At 39.1% G+C, this 24885-nt stretch overlaps 1 protein-coding gene across 1 annotated transcript; it reads left to right on the top strand.

Moving 5' to 3' along the window:
- Positions 1 to 17857, top strand: CHMP4C (charged multivesicular body protein 4C). The gene is made up of 5 exons (XM_062568164.1): positions 1 to 245; positions 8384 to 8561; positions 9506 to 9620; positions 12753 to 12861; positions 15147 to 17857. The coding sequence occupies exons 1-5, from the start codon at positions 50 to 52 to the stop codon at positions 15209 to 15211; spliced, it is 663 nt and encodes a 220-aa protein (XP_062424148.1). The 5' UTR covers positions 1 to 49; the 3' UTR covers positions 15212 to 17857.
- The last annotated feature ends 7028 nt before the right edge of the window (positions 17858 to 24885 follow it).

The following is a 24885-nucleotide window of genomic DNA, read 5'->3' as shown; positions in this document are numbered from 1 at the left end:
GTTGGGCAGAGCGGGCGGCCGTTGGTGCGGCCGGGCGGGCGCCGCCGCCATGAGCAAGATTTCCAAGTTGTTCAAGGGGGGCGGCTCGGCCGCCTCCCGGAGCCGCGGCGGCCCCTCGCCGCAGGAGGCCTTGGCGCGGCTGCGGGAGACCGAGGAGATGCTGAGCAAGAAGCAGGAGTACCTGGAGACGAGGATCGAGCGGGAGCTGGCGGCAGCCCGGCAGCACGGCACCAAGAACCGGCGAGGTGAGACCCTTTGGGACTCGGGCATCTCTTAGCATTCGGTGCTGTGTGGACTCGTTGTTGCGACCCGGTAACAGGATGAACTGACAGGAGAACTCTCAGTAACTTAAAATAACTTAAAACTCGTAATGCCAGGGGCCTGCTCAGCGATACCCCTGTCCTATGCACTACCGTCGAGGCAGTGTGTCAGTTGGATAACTGGCGCCGCAAAGTGCGGCCGGAGGCTCGGAGGTCGGGTGTGCAGAAGTAGAGCGGTGATGATGCAGGTGACAGAGCGCCTGAAGCGTGTGAGGCGCTCCCGCCTGCTCGTGTATGTATTGCTGGTAACTGAGGAGCAAAGTGATTAAATGGTTTGCCTCAAACTTTGGCATTATGTGATAAAACTAAAAAATGAGTGAGTTCAGAGCATTAGTGGCTACTGTACCATCCTTCTACTGCTAGCTGCAGTGGAGAAGGCACTAAAGGGATACTGAAGGTTTGATCCTGCTCATACTGAAGGTATGGTCCCTGGGAAGAAAATGACTAGAATTGCAGCAAGCCATTTGGGGGGATATAAAAGGTTTTGAGAAACAGATTAATTTAATTACCCTTTAAAGACAATTTGAGTCCTGGCTGACCACTCTGAGATTTATTTTTTTGAATGCTCAGAAGTGAAGCAAAACGTTTTGAATTAAAAATTCAGGATATAAGAGTAAGTTACTCTTTAATCTGCTCTTTCTTTTGCTAGATAATTAATAAAGTTAATGCCATACAATTTGTGAGGAGTTGCACATTAAAAGTGTTTTACTTAGTCTTTTCACATATTTGTGACACTTCAATGCTTAAGTGAAAAGCATTTAGTTAGAAGGGATTTAAAAACATTGGTAGAGATGGGACAGATTTTAAGGCACAGAAAGTCCAAGTGAGTAAAGCCAGTTCAGCAGCGCAACTGAGTCTGTCACTGCAACACTTGAGCCATCCAGGTTGGCATTCTCCCAGGCTTTTTGTTACGTCACTGTCCCAAACGGAGTGTCCCTCTTGTTCCTTTGGGCAGATACTGGCACTTATGCACTTGTTAATGGAGGTGATCCAACTAAAAAGTAATGCTAAAGCTTCCTGAACTGGTTCACTTTGCACTTGTGTGAGCAGCATACAATCCTGCCTGTATGCAAGAAAACAAACCTGTTGTGTGACGGATCCTATTTAGATCCAGACATGCCACTGTGAAACTTCATCCCAAGACTGTACGTCAAGCTGGCATTGTTGCAGGAAGAGCAGTGTTCCCTGCCTCATTCCTGTCCCTGTGCTCCTCCCTTCCTTATGCTGGGAGAGCTTTGTGTGGGGTGTGTTCAGAAATCTGGATGCAGCAGCTGTACAGTAGCTAGGTTTTAGGGCTTTTTTTTTTTTTTTTTTTTGACTAGATTATTTTTACCCTGGGTAGGCTGGCTTTGCAGCTGCACAAGTGTTTCAGCCCCTGTGAAGCAGATCGTGGTGCTTACAGAGGAATGAGTACTCATTGTTGGGAAAAGGAAGATCTGCTTCTCTTTTAACCTGCTGGTTTATGCTGGTTCCAAGTGTTTGGCGAACGATGGCTTTGCACTGTACTTTCAGAAATGCAGCATTTGACGTAGGAAGCTTTTCTCCTAGGTACTTGTTTCCACTGCTATGCTGCAGTATGTTGTTCCTTGAGTTACATTTATACACTTGTTTGTGGAGTTATGTTTCAAACTGGATTGTTGGTCTCATAATGATTAAAAATAACTTTTATCTTTCTTGACATTGACTCAGTAACCTACAGTCAAGTACAGTAAAGAGAGAGTCAGACAAGAAGAACAGAATAGGAATTTTTTATGCCAAAAATGACACTCAAGCCAACAGGGTAGTAAAACTACAGTCAGAGTAGAAACAAGATACAACCTTGCTCTGCCAAAATGATAGAATTTGGTAGACATGGGAGCAAGCTTAATTCTCCAAATATACTCCTTCATATGATATAACAATTGTGTTAGTTTTAATTGCTGCTGATTACATATAACAATGTATTAGTTAATATACTGTGATATATTTCAGAGGAAATCTGTGGTAACCAGCAACTACTGTAGCATTATGGACGCATACAGGCAAATGAGAGAATAGAAATTTTAATCTGCGTTGTCTTGTTAGAGTGAATATTTCAAAGCAACCTAGTAGGAAATTTTAATGTGTTCTTTTCATAATTGCATCACTAAGAAGCCTCTGGAATTTAAAATGGGAGTGTCTGAGACTGGACTAGGATGTATACATATATATACAGATGTATCTGTATATAGAAAATACACCAAGTTAGCATGATCTCGTTTGAGTTTTCAAGCATGTGCATCTGAGTCGGTTGCAGTGACACAAGTGAGATCACATTCAAGCTCCAACAAATTTTCATGAATTCAAGTGATTCTTAAATGAGTTCATGTGACATTAGAAGACTTAACCTGATTTAAAAGCTATAACAGCAGTATATGTTCAATTGCCTCTTGCAGAGATTATTTTGTGATAAGCAATATGTTCTTTAACAATTAGTACTATCTTTTAATCTCTCGTTATTCCAGATACAAAGTCACGGTTCTTCTAGAGTATCTCTTGCTATGTATATTGGCTAGTTTCAGCCTGTGCACAGCTCTCAACTCCGAATGCAAATTGGCTTTTTGCCTTGAACTTTTTGAAAGTCATATAGGAAAATTTAAAGGACAGAAAGTGATATTGAATATTGAAATTGTTTAAGCTTGAAGTGAGCGAGGGACGTAGCACTGGGAAGAGGCAAGCTGTTCAGTTTTCTTTTACTTCTGGATCACTACATCCACATCAGTCATGACAATATGCAGCTTTTTGATTATGATGGGTTAGGACAAAAGAAATGTCCCAGTCTTCACATTTGCCAGATGCTTTTTCATCTCAAACTTACCATCACTATGGTGGTCATTCAATTAGTGTGTGGAATGATATTGACTCCTTAATTCTGGGAATGAAGCTTTTGCCTAAGGGCTTAAGGTTTGGCATCCGATTGTGAGGCAGTGTGGAAAGTTGGCTATGTTGATTTCTGGATTCAGTTACTATGTTTTCATTGTAATTAGTAGGGTTTTTTTGTTATTTGTTTTTTTAAAGTCAGTTTATCAGCAGTACAGGTTGTATGAGTATGCAGACAGTACAAGGGAACATTATTCCAGGGTAAAAGTTTGACTTCTGTCCTCCAAAAGCCTCTGCTCCTTATCATTATTGTTTGTTCTTTCTCCTGCAATAATCCCCTTGCTTCTGAGTTTCTTCCCTTGCCTTCTATTTTACACCCTCCATACACACACCCACTGCCTCTAGAATTTAAAATGGGAGTGTCTGAGACTGGAGTAGGATGTATCTGTATATAGAAAATACACCAAGTTAGCATGATCTCATTTGAGTTTTCAAGCATGTGCATCTGAGTCGGTTACAGTGACACAAGCGAGATCTGCCTCTGATTTTTTTGTATGTTATTTGAGAATTCTGTATAAGGGAAAATGGGTTTTCTGAAGCATGTTTGTGCATGTGAAAATGCTGCAGTTTGAAGGGTTGTGTCTTAGCCAGGCATCTTCTACAGATCCTAAAAAAATAGACTAGATGAAAAGAAATAAAACAAATTAAAAGATGATACAACTTTTTTTCAGAACAGGAGGAAGGCTTAACCAGAGAGTCACAGATTATTTCTGAAGATAAAACTTATGTAGACAGTTGGAATAGCAAATGTAGGCTTTTACTAATAATGCTGCTACATATGTCATGTGGTACATTTGAGCAAGGCCTGTGTAAGAATACCATGTGGCATTCCTTTTCCATGAGTTAGTCACAACCAGAAGGTTATTGAAACTAAGCAGTGAGGTAGTAGTGGTATGTTAACACAGACAGGGCTCTCATTCCTATGGGAGGGTGTGTGGCAGGTTGGGACTGAGGGTTATTAGGCGTAGCGCTGTAGAGAAGCCTTCTAGTATCATTTTGTTCTGTGGTTTACAGTCCTTGTTCTTTTCTCTGAGATTATGTCTAAAGTATCTTCTGTGAACTGGAATGGTTATAATGAATCAAGTAGAGTACTGTTTTTGAATTATTGCTTCGGTTGTGGGAGAATTTGCATATAATCACAAGTTTTAAGGATTATAAATGCTGATAATGATCTTTCTTAAGCTTGTATGATTTGTTGTGGTCTCAGCAACATTACCTCTCGTTGCTACTGATGTTAAGTGAGATCAGAACCTGTACTCCACGAGTCCCTTACAGAACAGAAGTGTAAGTATCAGGCTAGGAGGCAGGCATTGCACATCCTCAAAAATACTTCTTGGCCAGAGAGCGTAGGTGTAAGCAGATTTGGGCCAAACACCTGCTGCCAAGGGAGTCTTGCTCATTTCAACCTCCCTTTTTTTTACGGATGTGCCCAAACCAGAAAGCCCTTAGAGCTGGCATTAGCCTTGAGAAAGAGACTATGTGTATAATTTCACATCCAAGAGGGCCTCTTCATATTGCAATGACAACTAGAGACCTGTGTTAATAAGAAATATGTGCTGAGTTAAAAAGGAAGGTAATCACTACTGCACCATTTATCAGCTTTGCTCTGTGATATACAACCATTGTTCCTTGCTCTTCATGGTCATATTTAAAGCAGGACTTTTTTTTGCTGGATAAGCTGATAGACAATCTTCTGCATGGTGCTACTAATAGTGAAGAAATAACAGTGAAGGAGGATTAAATTTAGCAATGAGAACACTGCAAACATGTCTTTAGTAGTCAAACTGGTCTCCTAACAACAAGTCAGCAGTCTGTACAGTAATATTTTTTACAGACTATATTCTTGCTCTTACTAGAAAGTGAGTGCTCCTAGGTATTTATGATAGGTATGTGCTATGAATTAAAATAGTCATTACTTTCAAATTTATGCCATCTACATGACATTTGTATTTTAGGATTTTTTGTTTGTTTGTTTTTGATCGCGTTAGATAAAGATAAATGAGAAAAGGTAATTTTGGCAACATTTTCTGTGGCTGCAAATAGGCACCAATAGTAAAGCACGAAGCTTTTCTAAGGGAGGGAGAGGAGCTAAATACTTGGTTGTAAGTGAGGCTTGAGTTTTGTTGAAACAGTTTGTGAAGTGCATCCAGGGATGATGTGCAGAACTTTCATAGCAATGATATATCTTCTGAGGAAATGCTCTTTTCCTTCTTTACTAAGTTTCCCTTAGGAATTATAAGGTTTACTTGATGGTGCTCTTATTTCTGCTTCAGAATATTGTATCAGTTGTTCCTTTACTGGTGGCTGCCCGTGGTGGGCTTGACAGATACAGGTGTTAGCATCACTGTACTGTCTATTTCATTCTGATCTGTTGTGAAGACATGGTGAAGGCGCCAGGACTACTATCTTTGTTCTTGCTGTCAGAAACCTGGGTCTTCATCGCTATTGTCCGACCATCTTTCCTTCCTTAATAAAATATCAGCATAGTGAATTTGGAAAGTGTCCTTCCATATGTTAATGAAAGTAGTTCTAAATACGTAAACTGACCGACATAGTAGTCTACTGTAATTCCAGCTACGTATCTTGAAAATAAAATAAAAACTCAGAATACAAGAGCAGTGGTTCCTAATGCCATGATCTATATCCTGCTTGCTGGACAGCTGAGTCCAGAAGTAGGGCGCATAAGAGATGCTAAAGCCCAGGCATCCACTACCGTATCACTGTGAGGGAGGTGAACTGCTTCTCTGGAGTGCAAAGAAGACAGTGTATGAGATTCCTTTTTCCTGAAGGAAACCGTCCTCTTTTCCTGGTTAAATAGGTATTACACTTATTTCATCAGATGATGCTTAGATTCTTCCTACCTGACTCTCTTCCTTTTCTGAAATCTTTGGAATGGGCAACACCCTTTTGCAATTTCATTCTGTGACCTTCAGTAAAGTTTATCCTTGACACTCAATTTCTTTGCTTTTTGATGGAAATTATGTTCTTTTTCAATTGTTTATTATAATGCAAAAGCCCTTGGCAAGAGTTGCACACAACTTTTAACATGCTGACATGTGTAGTAGGAAAATCATTTAATCAAAAAGCTTATGAGAGTCTGTAAAATGTAGAAAATAAGATTTCAAAACAGTGAGGAAATCCTCATATCCTAGCTGTAGTAGCTGTGACTACAAAACACTGGGCAATAAGTATCCTTTCAAATTCAGAATTCATTTACTGTATGTGACAAAATCATATCATATGGTGTTGGAATATATAATATCTTGGATGATAAGGAAGAAATATGAATTAATTTGCTCTCAAGTACTTTGTTCTACAAGTCACTGTAAAACTAAAGAGAATTAATAAAAGTGATATGTTGTAGTACAGTAGTTAGAAAAAGCTGTATATGAATAGGTAAAGTTGCAGAGAGTTTACATTATTTTAATTTAATTTATTTTATAATTTCTTAGTTTGAATATGGTTTAATTAAATCTTATACAGGAACCTGCAGGGTTTTGAAAACAACTACTCTGCATGTAATTGAGGAAATCATTTTTTTCTTTGAGCAGTCAATAATAATAGCATCAATAGAGATTTCTGAAAAACATTGGCTAGAGTATTTCCACATAGTAGCCATTTACTCAAACTCAAGTCTTTCTGAATGAGCCAGTTAACTTTTTTAGGTCCATACGACTTTAGAGTCCTCTCAGGCACAGCCATTAAGTACAGATATAATATAGATATATTTTGGAATTGCCAATAGGAATCAAAATTCTCCCATTTGTTATTTGCATAGTATCAGCTGGAATTTGTTAGTCTTCTTCAGAATATATGTAATCTTTGGACCATCCCCCAAAATTTGGGAAAATCTTCAACTTGAACATGATCTGTTGCGATTGCAGATTGTTGTCCTGGAACATTTTACTGCAAGTGTTAGAATTGTGACACTCTGTGTTTCACAGGCTGAGCAAATGCTTGCCCTTGTGCAGCCACTGATAAGTAATTTGGACTATGTTGATTCAAGCACTTACCAGTAATGCACAGCACATCTTAGTGTGTACTGTAACTCACAATAAATCTGTGCCTGTTTCTTGCAGGGCACCTGGATTTGTTTGAAAAGTTGGGTACCACAATGCGTGTATTATTCCACCTGACAGTTGGTTCAATAGGACACCAGCTGCTGTTAGTTGTTTGAGTTTGTGAGGCTGCTGTGCTGCAAATGCTTGCTGGCACTGATCCTAATTTAGAGATGAAATGCGAGACAGGAGAAAGGACATAGGGATATTAATTGGCATTGAAAATACAATGAGTTAACTCAGACACCTTACTCTTGTCTGGCATTGTGTATTTTGGAAAGGACAGTGGTCCGGAAATGCTTGTGGCAGGGTTGTATTCCACACCCAGAGACTAAGTGAAGCCTTTTTGTCCTTCTGTTTGTCACATGCATTTATGCTGGTAATGATTTACTATGGGCGAAGTATGCTGCTTATTACTGTTTTATATTTGCTAAGCTATCACACTCACTTACAAAGATAATAGGGAGTAGCTAGATTTGACTGTGGCTTTGTCCACAAAGTGCTATATATTTTCAAGTTTGAAGGTTTAAAGGTTAGTCATAACAGCCAGGCATAGATACAACTGAAAGCCCGAGAAGTGTTAATCTTTCCTCTGATCTAACCGGCCTGTATGGTTAGGTGATTAGGACTTTCTATTGCACTTTTCGATTTCTGTTTCTCAGACCCAGTTTAGAAAGCAGCATTGGTAGAGATGTAATTATTCTTACTCTGTCTTCCTTATTTCTTACTTATGTTTTGCAACCTCTTTTTCTCTTTCTTTACCCTGTTCCCTCCTTTCTGATTCCTCTTCAACATTTTCCCTTTTCCTCCCTGTCATCTCCTGCTTTGGCTGTGTGCACAGGATGGAATTCAAGATCTCCTAGAGTGGAGGAAGAAGCTGTTCTTCCCTGTGATACTAAAAGGAGTTAACCTAAAAGAGGCTTCCCAGCATGTTCATGCAACAGCATGTTGGTGATAAACAGGCTGCTGATCTGGTGTGGTCCAAGTTTGTCTTTCTACTAGTAAGGTAGGAGGGTGAGAATTCTCCAGGTCAGATTGTTACTGAACTTCTTGTACTTGCATTTCACTATGAAAATACACAGTGTACTTTGCCTGTTTGTGTTCCAGCTGCCTTACAAGCACTGAAGAGAAAAAAGAGGTATGAGAAACAGTTGAGTCAAATTGATGGAACACTCTCAACCATTGAGTTCCAGAGAGAAGCACTGGAAAATTCCCATACCAACACAGAAGTGCTCAAGAATATGGGATATGCTGCACAAGCTATGAAAAAAGTGCATGAAAATATGTAAGTGCTTTCTACTAGTTTTCAAGATGAGCTTACTACATACCTGTAAATCATTTCATCACTTGGTCTGTTACCTTCTTAGCCAGTTTTTCTTTGTTTTGGTTCGAGCATTTAAATTCAGGAATGCAGTTGGTGCTGTAATGTTATATTTGGCAGCAAAATATCTCTTCTTGGCAAATCCAGTAGGAAGTCCAGCTAACTAAGGAGATCCATGTGGCACTAGCTGTATCAATATATCTTGGCAGTAAAGATCTGTAAAAATCAAGGGCAGAAGTAGAAGATATTTGAAGAAACTAACTGAACTCTTTTCCTCAAAGTGTGTAAGCTGGATTGTGTGATTCAAAGTGCTAGTTAGACCTGAATAATAAAAGGCTAATATTTATATATATGTAGTATTTTCATATGTTCTGTATTGTTCGGTGGGGTGTTTTTCTGCCTGAATAAGCAGAGTTAAATCAGAAGAGGTTGTTCTGGGAAAATAAACAGGAACGGAAACAGTGATGAAGTTAACAATAAGGGGAAGCTTTTAAGTGGGGAATAGTCCTGTTAAGTTCTCACCAGTTCTGGCTGAAAGCTTAAGATCAAAAAAGATGCATCTGTAAAGGTACTGATCTCAGGAAGGAGATGGAGTCAGCCTAGGAAATGTGACTGTAGGCTGACAAGCACTTAAGAAGCACAGAAAGGGAGGAAAGCACAGACTGCTGCAGTCTGACTTTTGCTATAATTCCAAAGTGGAAGGAATTGAACTGGCTGACTGTGACACATAGAAGGGTGCCAGGAAAAATTAAGGTGTAGATGTAAGAAAGTATCCCCCCGGAGTTCTGCTCTTTCTTTTCATGCCCATGGATGTATGTATAGTCTGTTTTAAAAAAGGTATTTCAGAGTCTCTCCTGTAGGATTTGAATCATATATCTTTCAAAACTGTTTCCACATCATTTTGCCAGGGACTTAAACAAAATTGATGATTTGATGCAAGACATCACTGAACAGCAAGATGTTGCCCAGGAAATTTCAGATGCTATCTCAAACCGAGCTGGGTTTGGTGATGAGTTTGATGAGGTTAGTACTTCACTAAACCTTGTGAGTTTTGTCTATAAAATGACCCAATGGTTATTTTGTTTTGCAGTGGTTTACTCCAAAAATTCTTTATTCAGAAAGTGTAATTGTAAAATTGATTTGTTCTAGCTTATCCTATCAAGGACATTTTATGTCTTCTTTTCTTTTCAAAGTAAGTTTTGACTGCACACTGATACTTGTTATTCTCTTTTGTACTGTGGAAAAAGGAGAGCACTAAAGCATGCCATTTTTTACTGCTCCAAATGGATGCTGAAACCTTTAATTTGTTGTGCTCCAAATAGACATCTTTCTTGCTAGGTGCTGTTGCTATTACTGCACTGTCATTAACCTGATCTCAGGAAGGAGATGGAGTCTGCCCAGGGAATGTAACTGTAGGCCGACAAACACAGAAGAAGCACAGAGAGGGAGGAAAGCACAGACTGCTGCAGCCTGACTTCTTAAAGATTATTGTTCACAATTCTGAATATTTGGGCCAGATTTTAAAGGGAATTATTTGGTAGCTGGAGATGCAGGTCTTCTCAGCATTTTCCAGAAATTCTACAGAAGTAGATTAATTGGGTAGAAGATACTCCTGTTGGAAGCAATGAGAATTCAATCTTTGAGCTCTTTTCTTTTGAAAACATCACGAGCTATCTAGTACCTTCTGAAAATTTGCTGCAGAAGCTTTCCAGGGTCCCTGGACTTGGATTTGTGTATCTTATCAGGCCATTACTTGTTTCTGATTCAACCAACAAGTATGGTTGAGTATTCAAGGGTCTAGTATATTCAATTTTTTTACAATCCATGGAATGCAGAGCTGGTAATCAGGTTCAATATCACAGTCAGTTTATTTTTAACTATGTTTTAAAATGACCAAGCACTTGGAATCATTTAAAGAATAACCTAAAGAATCAAATAATCCCTCCCAACTAATTCATTCCTATGTACCCAAATTAAGAGCAGATATGATGCAACATATGCATTTATCTTTGCTTGATTTTTGTCTATTTATTCAATAGATATCCTTTTGATAGTTTGTTGAAAAACAGTAATGGTTCTTTTATTTTTCGCATTGCCTACTTTCCTGTCTTTCCACTTTCAGTGTAAATGAACTTTTCTAGAAGCACTAATGAATACTGGCATGAGGAATGGGTTTCAGGCTGTATAAACTGGACCTTGGACAACTGAAAAACACCTCCATCCCATGCTATGTAGTGTCACTTAGCATCAGTGTTAATTTGTAGGAGTCTAGACTCAGTAAGCTTGTTGTAGATTGACCTGAAAGTTCCTAACACATGCTAATCTTAGTTGATGGGCTTGTTCAGAAAGGCCTGTTCTAGCAAGCCACTGTCTCTTATATGAGGCATCATTATACCAACACCTTGCTTTTCATAAGGGCTAAATAGGGCGCTTGTCTAGTAGTTGGGAAACCTGGTGCAAAGGCCTCTTTAGCTTAGAAGAACTAGAATCAATGACTTAATCACTGTGTTATGAGGTGATTTGTGTTGGAGGATGATATTTCATTTTGTTTTTTGAAGAGCATTTTGACCACACATTTGTATTCTTGCACCCATTGTACACAGACGGAGACTGTTAAAGCATGTAATTTATACTTCTTCAGATAGAAAAACATAAGGATTCTTTGTTTCTGGGATGACACAGTGTATGTAATGAAGAATGCAAACAACCTCTGCTTTACCTGAGTAGGATACTCATTTGAGAGAGGCAATTCTTGCTTGGAGACCTGTTTCTAATAATCAAACGCAAGATATATGCAAATTCCAGTGGGCAAAGTCTGGAACTCAGATTCTGCTCCCCTCCTCATGACTTTTCCCTCTATTCTCCTTCTGGCCTAGCTTAAACAGGAGAAAGAGGATTTGTTACATCTATTACAATATGCCACAGCTTAGCTGCAGAGCAATTGTCAAGTTGTGGGAAACGCAAGTTCAAGCTGTTTGACTTAAAATCTGACTTCCAGGGCATATATCCTAGCTATTACAGTATTATGTTAAAGGTAGGGATCACTGCTTCCTCCAACTCCTTAAAAAGGAGCCAGCCTTTCATGGCTGACATCATCTCTTGGTTGCTTACTTGCTCAACAGAGGGAGTTAAGGCCTAATTTGGTCTGAGAGGGGGTTAGGTGACCCTCTAAAATCTGCAGAAGTACCTGTTTCCATTGACTTTACAAGGACTTAGAAATTAACTTTTTTAAGAAGATTGTGTTCACACCACTTGTTTAGGCACTTAAAATACAGAAAGATTTGCACCTCAACTAAGTGCCTAAGACATAGGGTCCCAGCCTGCATGTTTCTTTGAGAGATCTGCGGTCAGTCGAACATCATCAGGGGTGGGCCTGATGCCAAAGCTTTTAGCTAATGTGGATTTGCACTGTGTATGAGATCAGACTGATTAACTAGCCTTTTTTTGACCTTAAAATAAATAAAAGTAGGAAAGCAATTCTAGGAAGACATACGGTGGCTATGTCATTATAATGTTAATTTCCATATTGGTGATAAATGAGTAGGCAAAGCCCACTTCAAAACCTGGCAGATCCCCCTTTGCCCCAGCCACTTTTACCTTTTTAAACCATTTTATCTAAGTGACAAAGGTCTATTTCTCTACAAATGTGTAAATATTGGCTTGATTTCTTTGGGATGCTCCTGCCAAGGAATAAGTTTTTGTTTTTTTAAGTGTAAAGCTTTTTTAAGTGTTACAAAATTGGGTTAGAACATCTGTCCAAAGCTTCTCCAGCTAAAATTCCAAGAGTGTTACATGCATCAGGAGTGAATAACCGGACCCAGGGGGAAAGCTCTGATTCCAGTGCTGCTTTGAAATCGTATATAATTCTGAGCTTAATCTGCCAGGGCTGTAGCATAATGCACTTAATGCCAGCCTTCCTTATAACCAGCAGAGCCTGGATGCTTTCTGAAATGATTGTTTCAACTTTTAAATAAGATTTATTATTATACCCCACACTTACTAAAAGTTATGCTGACAATATGCTGTTTTCTGATACTTATTTTCAAGTATAAACTGTTAAGTCAGTAGTGCTTTGCTTTGTAGTGGTTAAAAAGCGCTTGCCTGAGTTCCCCGGCAGGACAATGAATTTGTAAATAATGTTTTCCTTGAATTTAGGATGAGTTGATGGCAGAATTAGAAGAACTGGAGCAAGAAGAAATGAATAAGAGAATGACAGATGTCAGACTGCCAAGCGTTCCATCCACATCACTGCCGTCTCGCCCTGGTAAACTGCTTGCTTGCCATTTTAAGTTTCCTATGATTAAGCCGTGCTGTGAACAGGAGGAGAGGAAGATATGCGTTTATCTCTGTTATAATTTTTAAAGTACTATTGGTTCATTATAGTATTTTTGTATCTGTGGAAGTAGAATTCTCATTTGCTGTATGGAAGGGTTTAGAACTAAATTCTTCATAGATCTGGGGAGATGAATTCAGGGAACTTGATCTTTCACATATGCTGATACGTCTTCTACTGAAATATGTAGTGAGATCAGTGAGGAATGGGAAGACTTTTTTTCTCTTTTGGCAGTTAAATCCTTAGCCTATTTTAATTAGTCTGACTAATTCAGATTGAAAATATTTGTGTCATAGAGATCTCCTTTGTAGGGTGGGGTTTGATACTTGCCACTGATATTTTAATTAGAAATTAAGAAGGTGACAGGAAGTACAAATTTAAAGAAATATTGTCATTCTTTCACTTACTTTCTACAAAACAGACTTATTTCTAAAATTAAGAAGATCAGAATCAGAATTCAAAAGTTAGCTATACATCTGATGTTTTTCTGTAGTCCAACACTATTTGTTCTGAATTAAGCCAGAGACAGGCAACTGTTAACTATACCTTTTACTGTGTCACTGTTGCCTTTTATCAGTGGAGAGAGTCACTGTGTACTGATGCTGGTAAAAGAATATAAATATTTTTTAGCAAGGACAGCACATGTGTAGTGCAAATTGTTTTAAGGTACATTCTGCTGCCAAACAGGTTACCTGAACCAGCTCAACCAAACACTCTTTATGTATATTTTGGCAGACAACGCTTAAATCTCTGAGAAGAGGTTTAAAATGTTTATACTGAGATCACGGCTTCTTCTGCTCGTGTAAGTTGCACAACAGCTAGTAAAACATGTATTGAGGAAAAAGTGCAAATCCCAGTCTTGGTACTTCAGACTTGGTCATACATCCTCTTCCAGATCCAGCTGTGCCAGCTGACAAAATTATTAAATTCAGGCCACTCCCATGTGCTTCTTACTATATAGTAGTATTTGCTATTTCATTTGTTTGTATGACTGTGTCAGGCAAAATTAGCTGGGTATGTTTATACAGTTTAAGTATTAAGTAAGGCTTAATAACTAAACATTAAGTTTAGCAAGTGCTAAATTGGTTCATATTTTCTGAAACTGGATGCTTACTGTTACACAGAAATACTGAAATAGTAACAACAGTTAATGGTTCTATAATGCTTTTAGCTGGTGATGCATATTACCTCTAACTTTATAGATGGGGATACTGAGTGACACAGTATCTCCCACAGTATCTCACACAGATGGGGCACAGTGACCTTCCCAAGCCACTCAGTAACCAGTGGTAGAGCAGAGACTGTAACTCAGGTCTTCTGTGCCCTTCTCCCAGCTTTAGTCCCTGATAGTGGTACTCACACACCTGGTGGTATGCAGCCCCTCTCAAGATGATTTACCATGACTCCCAGCAGTATGGCTGCCACAGGCAGGAGCCAGCTGGCCACTGACATCTGTTAACACATACACAAGGCTGGTGGACCCAGTAAAGTATTTCACTGATGTTTGGAGGAATGCGAATCCTGACACAGAAAGCCTAGAGATGGAAAGAGTCTAAGACTGGGTCCTGTGCTGTTGTGCCTGCAGATCAGTGAGTGACAGTTATTTGGGGGAGGTTTTAGCTCAGGGAGTGTGAAGATGTATGATTGTAGATTTGGAGCGGGGAAAAAAAAAGAGAGAAAATGTATGTGGGACTTGGTACAGAGCTGGGAATTGCTGTTGCTGTGACCACTGTAGTTAACTGAATATCCACAGATGTCATCTGAGCAAAGCACGTTTAGGAATTTCTTTCTCCTTGTTAATAAACAATACCTCTCCTTAAACTTGGGTGTGTCTGTTTGGAGACTGGACATGCACATGCAGAACCCTTCAGCAAGGCAGCAGGGTGCGCAGCCAGCCATGGTAGTGGGGTAGGTCACTTGTGGAGGTCAGAGAACAGGGGTTGGTAGCATTCTGGTGCACACTCTCTCTTAATTTTATGGCTAAATATATTTTCTGTGGGAGTCTTTCAGTAGAAGTTGTATGCAAGATAGTAGTGTGGTGGAATACTCACATCTCTCATCAGCTTCATCACTATGTTACCTATATTTAGCTTGCTACTCAGTAAATTGATAAGAGATGTTCAAACTGAAAAGCACTATGCAAGTCTTAATGCTAACAAATAAAATGTTTTTCTTTGTTGCATTAGTCAGTGATTATTTTTAATCTCTCTCTGCAGTATCGACCAGGAAGAGAGCAGAAGATGAAGATGAAATGAAGCAGCTAGCTGCCTGGGCTTCATGAGAGTGTAGTTTTCTTATAACATTGAACATTACCATGCAGATGTTATAGCATTACCAATTCAGTGTGGCCGCATTTCATACAGATTGAATTTTCTTTTTTCTTTTTTTTTCAAGACCACTCATACTAAAAATAGTTGTGTGACTTTCATGTTGCTGAATTAGTTTAAAAACAAACAAACAAACAAACAAACCTCAATAGCTGCCAAAATTTCCTAGCCCTCCAAGCCCCAAAGTTTTTCCGACCTTGGGCAGAGGTTTGTTTTGTTGTTAGAATGTTGGCATTGTGAAAGTATTTTTATTCATATCAACTTTCCTTAGGCAATGTCTTACTATTTCTTGCTATTTTGTGAAACCTGTATATCCCACATATGTGCACACAGCTGCATTTATGAGTATTCAGTTCCTGTTTGTATTCGATTTATGAATGGAAATGATTTTAACTCTGAGTAAAAGCTGATGGAATATTCTGAATGTTTGTAAAGCTGATGTACATTATTGCCAAGTTGACTACTTTTTGATTTAAGGAGTAAATGCCACTCTGAATGCTAAACTACTGTAGATACAGGTAAATCACTCACTCTTCAAATGGAAAACAAAAATTAAATAGACTACTTTGTATGAACAAATTTTATTTAGTAAGACTTAAGGGTCTGTGCTATTAGCTTGCTGTCAATCACAATGAAATAGTAAAACACTATGGACTTCCTGGGAAGTTGGAAAGCAGAGTCAAAGTGGTCTTGGTTTCTTGTTTTCAAGTTAATCTAAATTTACTGGTGATTGAACCACCTAGGAAATAATGGAAGACTTGGCGTCTGTAGATCTGTAGAAGCATAAGACTGATGGCTTCTTATGGTGGGCTTTAGCTTGTGATTTGCTGGGTCTAGCAGATGGCTTCATCCAATTGCCTGTTATATTTTATGTTAAGTGTAAACATTAGTATGTGTATTTCTGGACATGGGATGCTCAGAACCTTTCAAGTTGAGTTCTGTGGATGAAGCCAAAAATTTACACTATGGAAATAACTTCTCCTTTTTCAAGACTCTTTCATTCTCTGCAGTGGAATTGCTTTTGTTTTGCATCCATATGAATGAAGGATTGAGTCCTTTTCTGATTTATTTCAGATAAGATTCCTATAGGAGAAGATTAAGTGTGTAATTCCATCCTAAAATTTGGAGACACCAGGAAGATTATCCCTTTCTGTTGAGAGAAGAGAAAAACTGGAACATTCTATTTTTCTTTTACATCAGAAAAAAAAATTAAAACTACTAAAATTTAAAAATATATTATGAACTATCTGTAGGAAACCAAATACTCCCAAAATGTCATTTAGTTTTATTGCTTGCTGAAATTCAGGATAAGAAGCCAGCCAGAAGCCTTCTTGACAGGCATAATTAGTAAAATAGCAAATATTCTGAGTTATTTAGAATCCATTTGCTAAGCCATTTGGCTGGGATCCCATTTTCAAGGTTAAGGCAGTCTATGGAAGTCTCTGAATTAGGTAGAGAAAGCATTAGTGTACTCTGCATAACTGTGCAAGACTCACTGGCCATGTGCTTGTGAGCACATCTGTTATTTATGAAAGCAAGTGAGGTCATGCCAAGATAGTCACATGCTTAGCTTGGAAAGACTGGCTTCTAGCATTTGTTCTTTGTTGAATTACTGGTTTTCCAATACTTAGCACTTGCATAACACCATATTTAAAATGTTCTACAGACTAACCAAAATACATATCTCAGCTTCCAGTTCGAAAGTAAAATGATTTTCAGTCCGCTTTGGAAAATGTGGACCTGCAGCTTTTGTGCAAAGATTGTCCATGTGAACACACCCCACAGGGAGGAAGAAATCATAGGAACAGCCTTCTCCTTTGCAAGCTGATGTGTGACTGCCAACCTCCATCAGTGGTTTGGCCAAATGCCGATCCTGGGAAGCTTCAGATAGCTTCAGCTTGTATCGATTTCAGAGCAGGCACTTTAAAAACAGAACTTGTGAAGGAGGAAGAACAGTAACCATGGTCATTCACCTGAGCTACTCTAAAGGTTTGAGTACAGTGGCTGGTGTTTCAGGACAACGAAGTCAGAGGCTAGGACATGCTTGATTTGTGAGGCTATACTGAGAAGTACTATAGTCATGTATATCAAACAAAATACAGCATGGGCTCCCATAACTGGAGTGCTTTTTCTCATATGTGCTTGTGAGACGGTAGATCAGTGTTTTTCCTTCAAAAGCAATGGAATTGTAGGGTTTTACTTCATCTGAGGAAGTAGCTCTTTTCTATGTAAAGTCAGATGAAACTGTGACAACTGCCTCTTTCTTTTTTGAACATGTGTCTCTCTTCTGTGACAAGATGGTATTTGTTCAGCATGTAAACAGATGAGCTTGAATAGTGTCAATGTGTTATTGTAAATATGTTCTTTCTATTAACTCAGACATATTTTACAAGAGGACTCTGGAAGCACATGGTGAACTTGGTGTACTATAGCTGACTTCTTTTCCTGATTCTTATTTATTTTGGAAATCTTTTCTTCCATTAATAGGCTTGGACATTTTAATCTGGGTGTCATCAAAAAGGGGGAAATATTTTAAGATAAAGTAAAAAATTAATATATATATATATATATATATGTATGCTGTAAATAAATATTTTGGTGTCATGCTATGTGATTGTATTTATTTTTCTGTCAGGAAAATATTAAGTACTCTCTCTGCACTGTCATTAGGATATCGTGCTCTTAAAGAATCTGAAGATTTAAGAATTTTTTTTTATTGTATTGGTCCTTGAACATAGGTAATTTAGTTTAATATATACATATATATATAAAATATATCCTATGGCGTCTGGGCTTCATTCCTTCAGCCTTAATTATGTTTGAAGGGATTCTTTATTTCAATGTGTCCAAAACACCTACTACTCTTTTTTACTAGATCGCCTCAATGTTTCAGAAATGTATATATTTCACTTTTCAGCCCTTAGTTGAAAGATGAAATGGTCAAATCTTTATGGTCAAACCTCTGTCTCTTTTTAAAGCCTCAAGGCCTCTTTGCCAAACATCAGAGGACCAGTTTCAATATAAACACAGGCCAGGTTGAGGGGGGAGGGGGAATATCTTACAGCTTTTACATGATGCCTGAATTATATAGGAATGTAGAAACATACATCATTTTGTGAGACATTTTTGAGTCCTCCTTAACTGCAGGACTAGCTTGAGGGGCTTGAGAGATGCCAAATATCACAAGTCTCATTTTTTATCTAGCTCATATTTTCCTACCTCTGTCCCAGTTGCAGAGGCAGTTGCAAAAACCATCATTGTAGCACTGTTCAGTCAAATCAGTGTTGCAGGGGAAACCTGCATTTGAACTGTTTTATTGGTTACTGACACTAATCACTGGGTGATCAGTACATTGGGATCAGTATCAGTAATGCAACAGCTATAGATAGAACACAATACTGAACACTTATAAATTTTTAATATATACCCCCAAAATTCTACATAGCCTTAACTACCTAATCCAGAAAAAACATCCCCCCCCCCCCTTCCTGTGGGGGTCGTGGGTGCCCCTGCTGTGCTCTCCCAGGTGCTGGTGAGCAAGTCCCCGGAGTGCCCCTGCCTGTGAGCCCCTGGGTCCCCTGACGGGCCTGCGCTGTCTGCGGGCCAGCTGGATGCAGCGCCTGCCGCAGGACTGCTGACGGCCCTGCCTCTGCTCGCTCTGCTGCCTTCTTGTCATCTCATTCTGCTAGCTTTTAATGGTAATACGTGCCTAAACTGAGAAGCTGAGATTTGTTAGCTAAATTTTATAAAGTATGGAGGAGACTAATCATGCTGAATGTGGTAACTTTCCTTACCCTGACATCAGATTTCAAGGATGTACTGTTTCAGTGGACAAGGAATTGCTTTATAGCTTCAACTAGTATTTACATAGATGGTCCCCTCTTTCCTCACCAAACTTACTTTTTACCATTTCCTCTAAAACACACACACTTCAGCAGGAATGGAACTTTTCGGGTCTATTTAATACAGAAATATGTTGTATTTATTTTTGTGATTTGACTCAGCCTTACCAAAGGAACCTTAGTACAGCTGCTGAACTTACTGAAGTCAGCCAGGACAGCCTATATGTAGGGATATAGAGAGTTATGATATATACACTATACTTATCTATTGTATATACCCTATATACACACCTCGTATGTATTTAAGGTTATTTAAGTGCGCAGTGTGCTGCCATTTGCAATGCTTCTGCTGTCTCCAAGCAGCAGTGTTTAGCAGGAGCAGCAGCAAGCATGGACTCTGCACACCTCCAGGTGGAGCTCTGCATTCAGCATACTGCCAAGAAACCTGGGCAGAAAAGGCAGCAGTTTTCACACAGGGCCTGATTTCAGGCTAATTGCTCACACAAGAAGGAAAAGGGCCTGCCAGGAAGGGAAACTTTAAAAGGGGGGGGGGGGGGCTTCAAAATGGTCCTCTTGAAGGATAATAGTCTAGAAAGAGGGGCCCATAAAAGGAGAATATTAGAAGTACACATAAATGGATAATGCTCTGATTCTTTCACTATGAGCAAATATAGCCTTTATATTACATGAGCAAAAGGTTCAGAAAAGAAATCCTTCACCTCCTGCAACAAGAGGCTGTCAGAGTGTCTCAGCTGAGCTACAGATGTGGCAGTGGCAAAGACAGAATTTGGTGGTGATAGCAGGTAGCTCAGGGCTTCTTGGCCATCATCTCCAAAATCACTCTGCTATTTTAACCCCTCCCCTCAAGGCAGCTTTCTTCAGCAGTAGTTGCAGGATGAAGTGTTAAAAGTCCTCCGTGAAAAAATGCCTTCTTTGGCTGACGTCATTGCTGCTAAAACAAAAAGGAATCAAAGGAAACTGCATATGGACGCACAAGTAGAATGGACTGTGTTACCAGTGACCTTCCTGTGGCTGTAATACAAAGTCTCAAAAGTTAATAGCTAAACCTGCGTAGCAAAGATCACATCACACTTTTCCAGCCTGAAACCTCTAGCTTCCACTGCTTTGCTTTGGAAACTGTCAGCAAAACGTGTCTAACTGAATTAGTTTAACAGCTGAGTTAGGAAAAATTCCTATTGCATGGATCAAGAAATTTTCTAGAAAAGGTTTGTAATAGCATTAATGTGACTAGAGATTTTACTTATATATTGTATCAAACACCTTTAGTTGGAACAGGAAGGTTACATTTCACAAAAGAGACACTGAGAGAAAAAAGAAAAAATCACTGAGTAAATCCCAGGCAGTCAAGCCACCGACGTATGTACACTGAGAATCTGTCTAGAGATCAGACAGATCGTATCAGAGAAACTTAAATCTGAGCCAACCTTTGCTCTACTATATTCCATCGTACACCATCATGGGTATAGCATGAAGCAAGAACAAAGATGTGTGTATGTTGAGAGATGTCCAGTATCTTTGCTTTGACCTTTAGAATAGCATGAGTCTTGTGTGACGTGCTTTGAAAAGAAAAATATGTAGGCCTTTTCAGGATTTTCTAGATTCAGATTTGAAACGTTCACATAATGTACCAAGGATGCCAGTACTTGTTCACAACACAGGGACAGCAAAGATAAAAGTAATTATTTGCACATACTCTCCCTCACGTTAACTAACAGCAAGCTTGAGCTAAATTTTCATTGTTTAATACTCCTTCATAACATGTAAGTTTTCACAATATTTTTGCAACACTTGTACTTTTTTAATTGTCTATTTAAGTAGGAATGAGTGAGTCAAATCCAATTGCTGTGAGAGATTAAAAAAAAAAAAAAAAAAAAAATCTCCGCTAGAAGCTGGCTTATCTGGGCCCTTCTTGTACACATAAGTAGGAACACCACCTTCATAGGCCCATCACCATCTCACTGAATGGCTGATTTTAATATTTGCAAAAGATTCCACTTTTTTCTCATCTGCCTCTTCCCACAGAAGTTACTATCCCCTTGCTGTACATTATACTACAAACTACGCTAGAAATTCTCTAAATTAGCAACTGATGCTGAAAACTTCTTCAGGGGAAGACTTCCCCTAAATGAACAAAGTAAGTGCCATTATAGGGTGCATCTCTCACCTGAAACCCCTGCTTGCCCCTGTAAGAGGAACATACGGACTACAGAATGAAGGAGAAAGAGAGAGCTCTTCAAACCACAAGCTATCCACCCCATGATCTGGCTACCAGAAGTGCAGAGAACAACCAGGAAAGAGCACAGGAAATTCAAGAGAAGATGCCCTGTAGGAGATTCACCACATGTCTCAACTGCTTTTTAAATTACATTTATTTAAAGTGTGTGAACCAGTAATAAGATCTTAATAGGTCGATATGCAACCTTCTCCATCTCCGGATGAGCAGTACTTGACAAACCTGCATAATTGCGAAACAAACAAACGAGAAGCATTTTACAGAGTCATCCTCAGCATTTCCATTAAGCCGCTGTGGTTTCTTTTAGATGAAAAGTATTAATCCACAGGGGTTTCAGAGGAGAGAGGCTTGTTTCTCACTATGTTAATGCAAAGATCATAACATTTTCAGTTTAAACGAATACACTCCTCCCTCCTCAAAAAAATAGAATCAGCTAATAATTTATGAGCAAGGTTATTTAGAGCTATTTGACACCTTGTCAAGCTATCCCAAGACACAGTTCCTGTATACAGGCAGGAGTCTCACCAGAGCAGTGAATCACCTAGTTTTAACCTGCTGACAGTCTATGGGATCAGCAGTAACAAGGGCTATACCAACTGACTTACTGGGCAATTAGAGTGAATCGTGTAATTGCTTTCTTCCTCTTCTTCCCTACGTGCAAAGAGGAGGTAATACAATACACGAGGATAAATGCAGTATCTGGAGCAGCCTTCGACGTTCTTCAGTCACAAGAGCGGTGAGTGTGAAACAGCAAACTTTTTGAAGCATGGAGGGGGCAAAGGTCTCTACAGATATTGTGCTGAAAACCACAACCCTAGTCTTGAGGGGCTAACAAGGTTCTGCAGAACCTTCTAGCTCCCTTTAAGGCAGATGAGATTCAGGCACTGCTGGGAGTTGAGCTGAGGATCCCCATCATGAGGCAGCTGCTTTAACCAGCTAAGCTACAGTGCCCACAGGCAGGCAAGACCGGTCCTTGGTGGCGGTGTCAGTGCAGCACAGGATGAACACTGTGTGCTTACACATTCTTGTTTCCCCAAGAAGGGCTCAGCTCTGGCTAAGAGAGACAGTGCCACTGATGGCTGATGGCAGTTATTCAAGCTTTCCAGTTTCAAGTCTCCTCTTTTTCCAGAGCCACAACGCTCACAGGTTTACTGTTTTACAAGCAATACCAGAATGCTGGCCTGAATCAGTCCCAGCATGACACTGTGATAACTGCAAGCAAAGGCAGAGTCCCAGTTCAGAGTAGTATCTTTGACGAGACAGGAATGGCATCAGAACAGGCATAGGGTAAGTCTCTTGTGTGTAACCCAGATGCAAGTGAGTTGCAGAGTACTTTTCTTTTAGGTTGGAGGTTAAAAATATATATACTTAAAAAGAAATGGGGGGCGTGAGGGGGGGTGAGAGAAAGAGAAGCTTTGCCAGTTCAGTTAGAGTATTATTCACAAGAATGACTCAAACATCAGGATTTACTCAGCTGCAGAGAATTACCCTTAAGAACAAAGTAAATTTCACTCTTTGAACAGCTCCTTCAGCCTTTCTGTTATTCCCAAATGACAGTGAAAAAAAACTCCTCCTTCAGCCCAGCTCTGGGCAGCTTAATTGTAACTTAGACTGACTCTTGTTGAAGTGTCCTTTAATGCTGCTATCAGTTTACTTTGATGCTGCTGGATAAAAGAGCATTTTGGGTCCTTATGAAATGTGCCCACCAAAAGAAAGAGATGCTTTGCATATGAAGGACTGGGTTATGCTTAGACATATTTCATAACAGTGTCCTCCCGTCTCTGGAGCAATCATCAGACTAGTTACACATTCACGAAGCCTCGAAGAAATTTAAGGAGAAACATTTTGTATTTCAGTATAATGTTCGAATCATCCAACTGGAGACTAATCTATAAACCAACAGCATGATATATATGGCTAGGAGTCACTGTAACTCCTAAGTAGGGATGACTAAAGTTAGTCACGTATATCTCTTACAAGGTAAGATTATGTTAATCCTTTATTCATTTTAAAAATAAATGAGGGCTGTATTTTCCCACTGTTCTACTCTTCCAAAACTCTACAGTTAAATCTCGTAACAAAAGATAAGTCAAACTTTGGAAAAGTCAGGTTAAAAACATCTAATAAAGAAAGCCTAGCTCAGTTTGTTTTCTTTGAAATACACACATGAGAAGGACCAAATTCAGAGATTACCCTCAGAAAGAAGACTAGAAAAAAGGTTTGAATAACAAATAATTACAAAGAAAATGCAGTGTTACGGACAAAGAAACTCTAGAAATCCAGATAGAAAGAGGTTTAGGATTAGGATATCACAGAACATAAACCCCTTGTAACACAGAAGATAACATTTAGTGAAGAAATGGTACTGGTTAACAAATCATTAAATTCATCTTCATTTTCAAACAGGAAATGTCTTTAAGTGTAAACAAGGTAGACAGTCACCTCTTTCTCCCCATTCTCTCTCATCTTTTCCTCCAGGTAGGAAATACACAGTCATATGCATTAAAAAAAAAAGTGATTAAGATAAAAACTAAATGTAGAACAAAAAGATGCACTGACATTGAACTGTTCATCCAGAATACAAACTGTCAGAAAGAGACATCTTATTTGGAGATGCCTACATTAACAGTTTTCCAGGTTTATATAAAGAAACGTGTATGAGTGAATAAAGCTCTGATACTCTAGGATCTTTTAAAAATACATCTTATACTTTACAGGATATTACGTAATTGTATTTTTGAATGTTGGATCTGCCTACAGATCTAGAGGTACTAATCTATGGGACAAAGACTTACCTGAAATACTCAAAGAAATGACAGAAGGAAAGACCTCTTATTAGGATCTTCCCAGGAGAGACCTGGTATTCCACAATGGGAATATTTCCACAGCATTCTACCTTCCCTTGGAGATTTCATGACTCTAGCCTATTTACTTGTGGCATTTGAGATGTCACACACACACACACACAAAAAGCAGTAGCACCAATTTCACATGATGAGTCTTCAGAATTCCTCTCTCAGTGATTACTAGAGCTTGCTGTAGCACAGAAATAAAATAATAATGAAAAAAAACTAAAATTCCCTACAGAAAGTTGCATGTTACCAGTTCTACCAGAAACCCAGACATGTGGCAGGATCATTGTTACTGCTCCATAGCAATGATTCAATAGGGAGTAGAAACCATAGATTGGAAAAAAAAAAAAATCAAGCTAATTAGTGGTCTAATGCAGATGCATATGGTAAAGAACAGTTTGGGACAGACATACCATCCAGACATACCTACTTACTCTGCCCCTTTTCTCTGCAACTATAAACCCCAAAACAACAAACAGATGCTTAACACATGAAAATGAATACAGTAACATACTGGAACACACTTTATAGGCTATTCTCTCCTACAACTGTCAGGTGCAGTTTCATGAATTAGTGAATTTGCTCCCTTCTCTGAGCTCATTCAATGGAACTATTATACTCACAGTAATTAACAGTTGTCAGAGTGGGAAAGGTATGAAGTGGGAGTTTTATAGGGACTC

Source organism: Rhea pennata, chromosome 2 (assembly GCF_028389875.1).
Source record: "Rhea pennata isolate bPtePen1 chromosome 2, bPtePen1.pri, whole genome shotgun sequence".
NCBI lineage: Eukaryota > Metazoa > Chordata > Aves > Rheiformes > Rheidae > Rhea > Rhea pennata.
Note: the sequence above shows the minus strand (reverse complement) of the source record. Positions and strands in the feature narration are given on the sequence as shown.

Bases quoted from the DNA above. Each gene is read 5' to 3' on its own strand.
- CHMP4C (XM_062568164.1), top strand. From the start codon at position 50: ATGAGCAAGATTTCCAAGTTGTTCAAGGGGGGCGGCTCGGCCGCCTCC. The intron at 8,562-9,505 runs GTAAGTGCTTTC...TCATTTTGCCAG, and splicing joins AAAAAAGTGCATGAAAATAT to GGACTTAAACAAAATTGATG. The intron at 9,621-12,752 runs GTTAGTACTTCA...CCTTGAATTTAG, and splicing joins TTGGTGATGAGTTTGATGAG to GATGAGTTGATGGCAGAATT.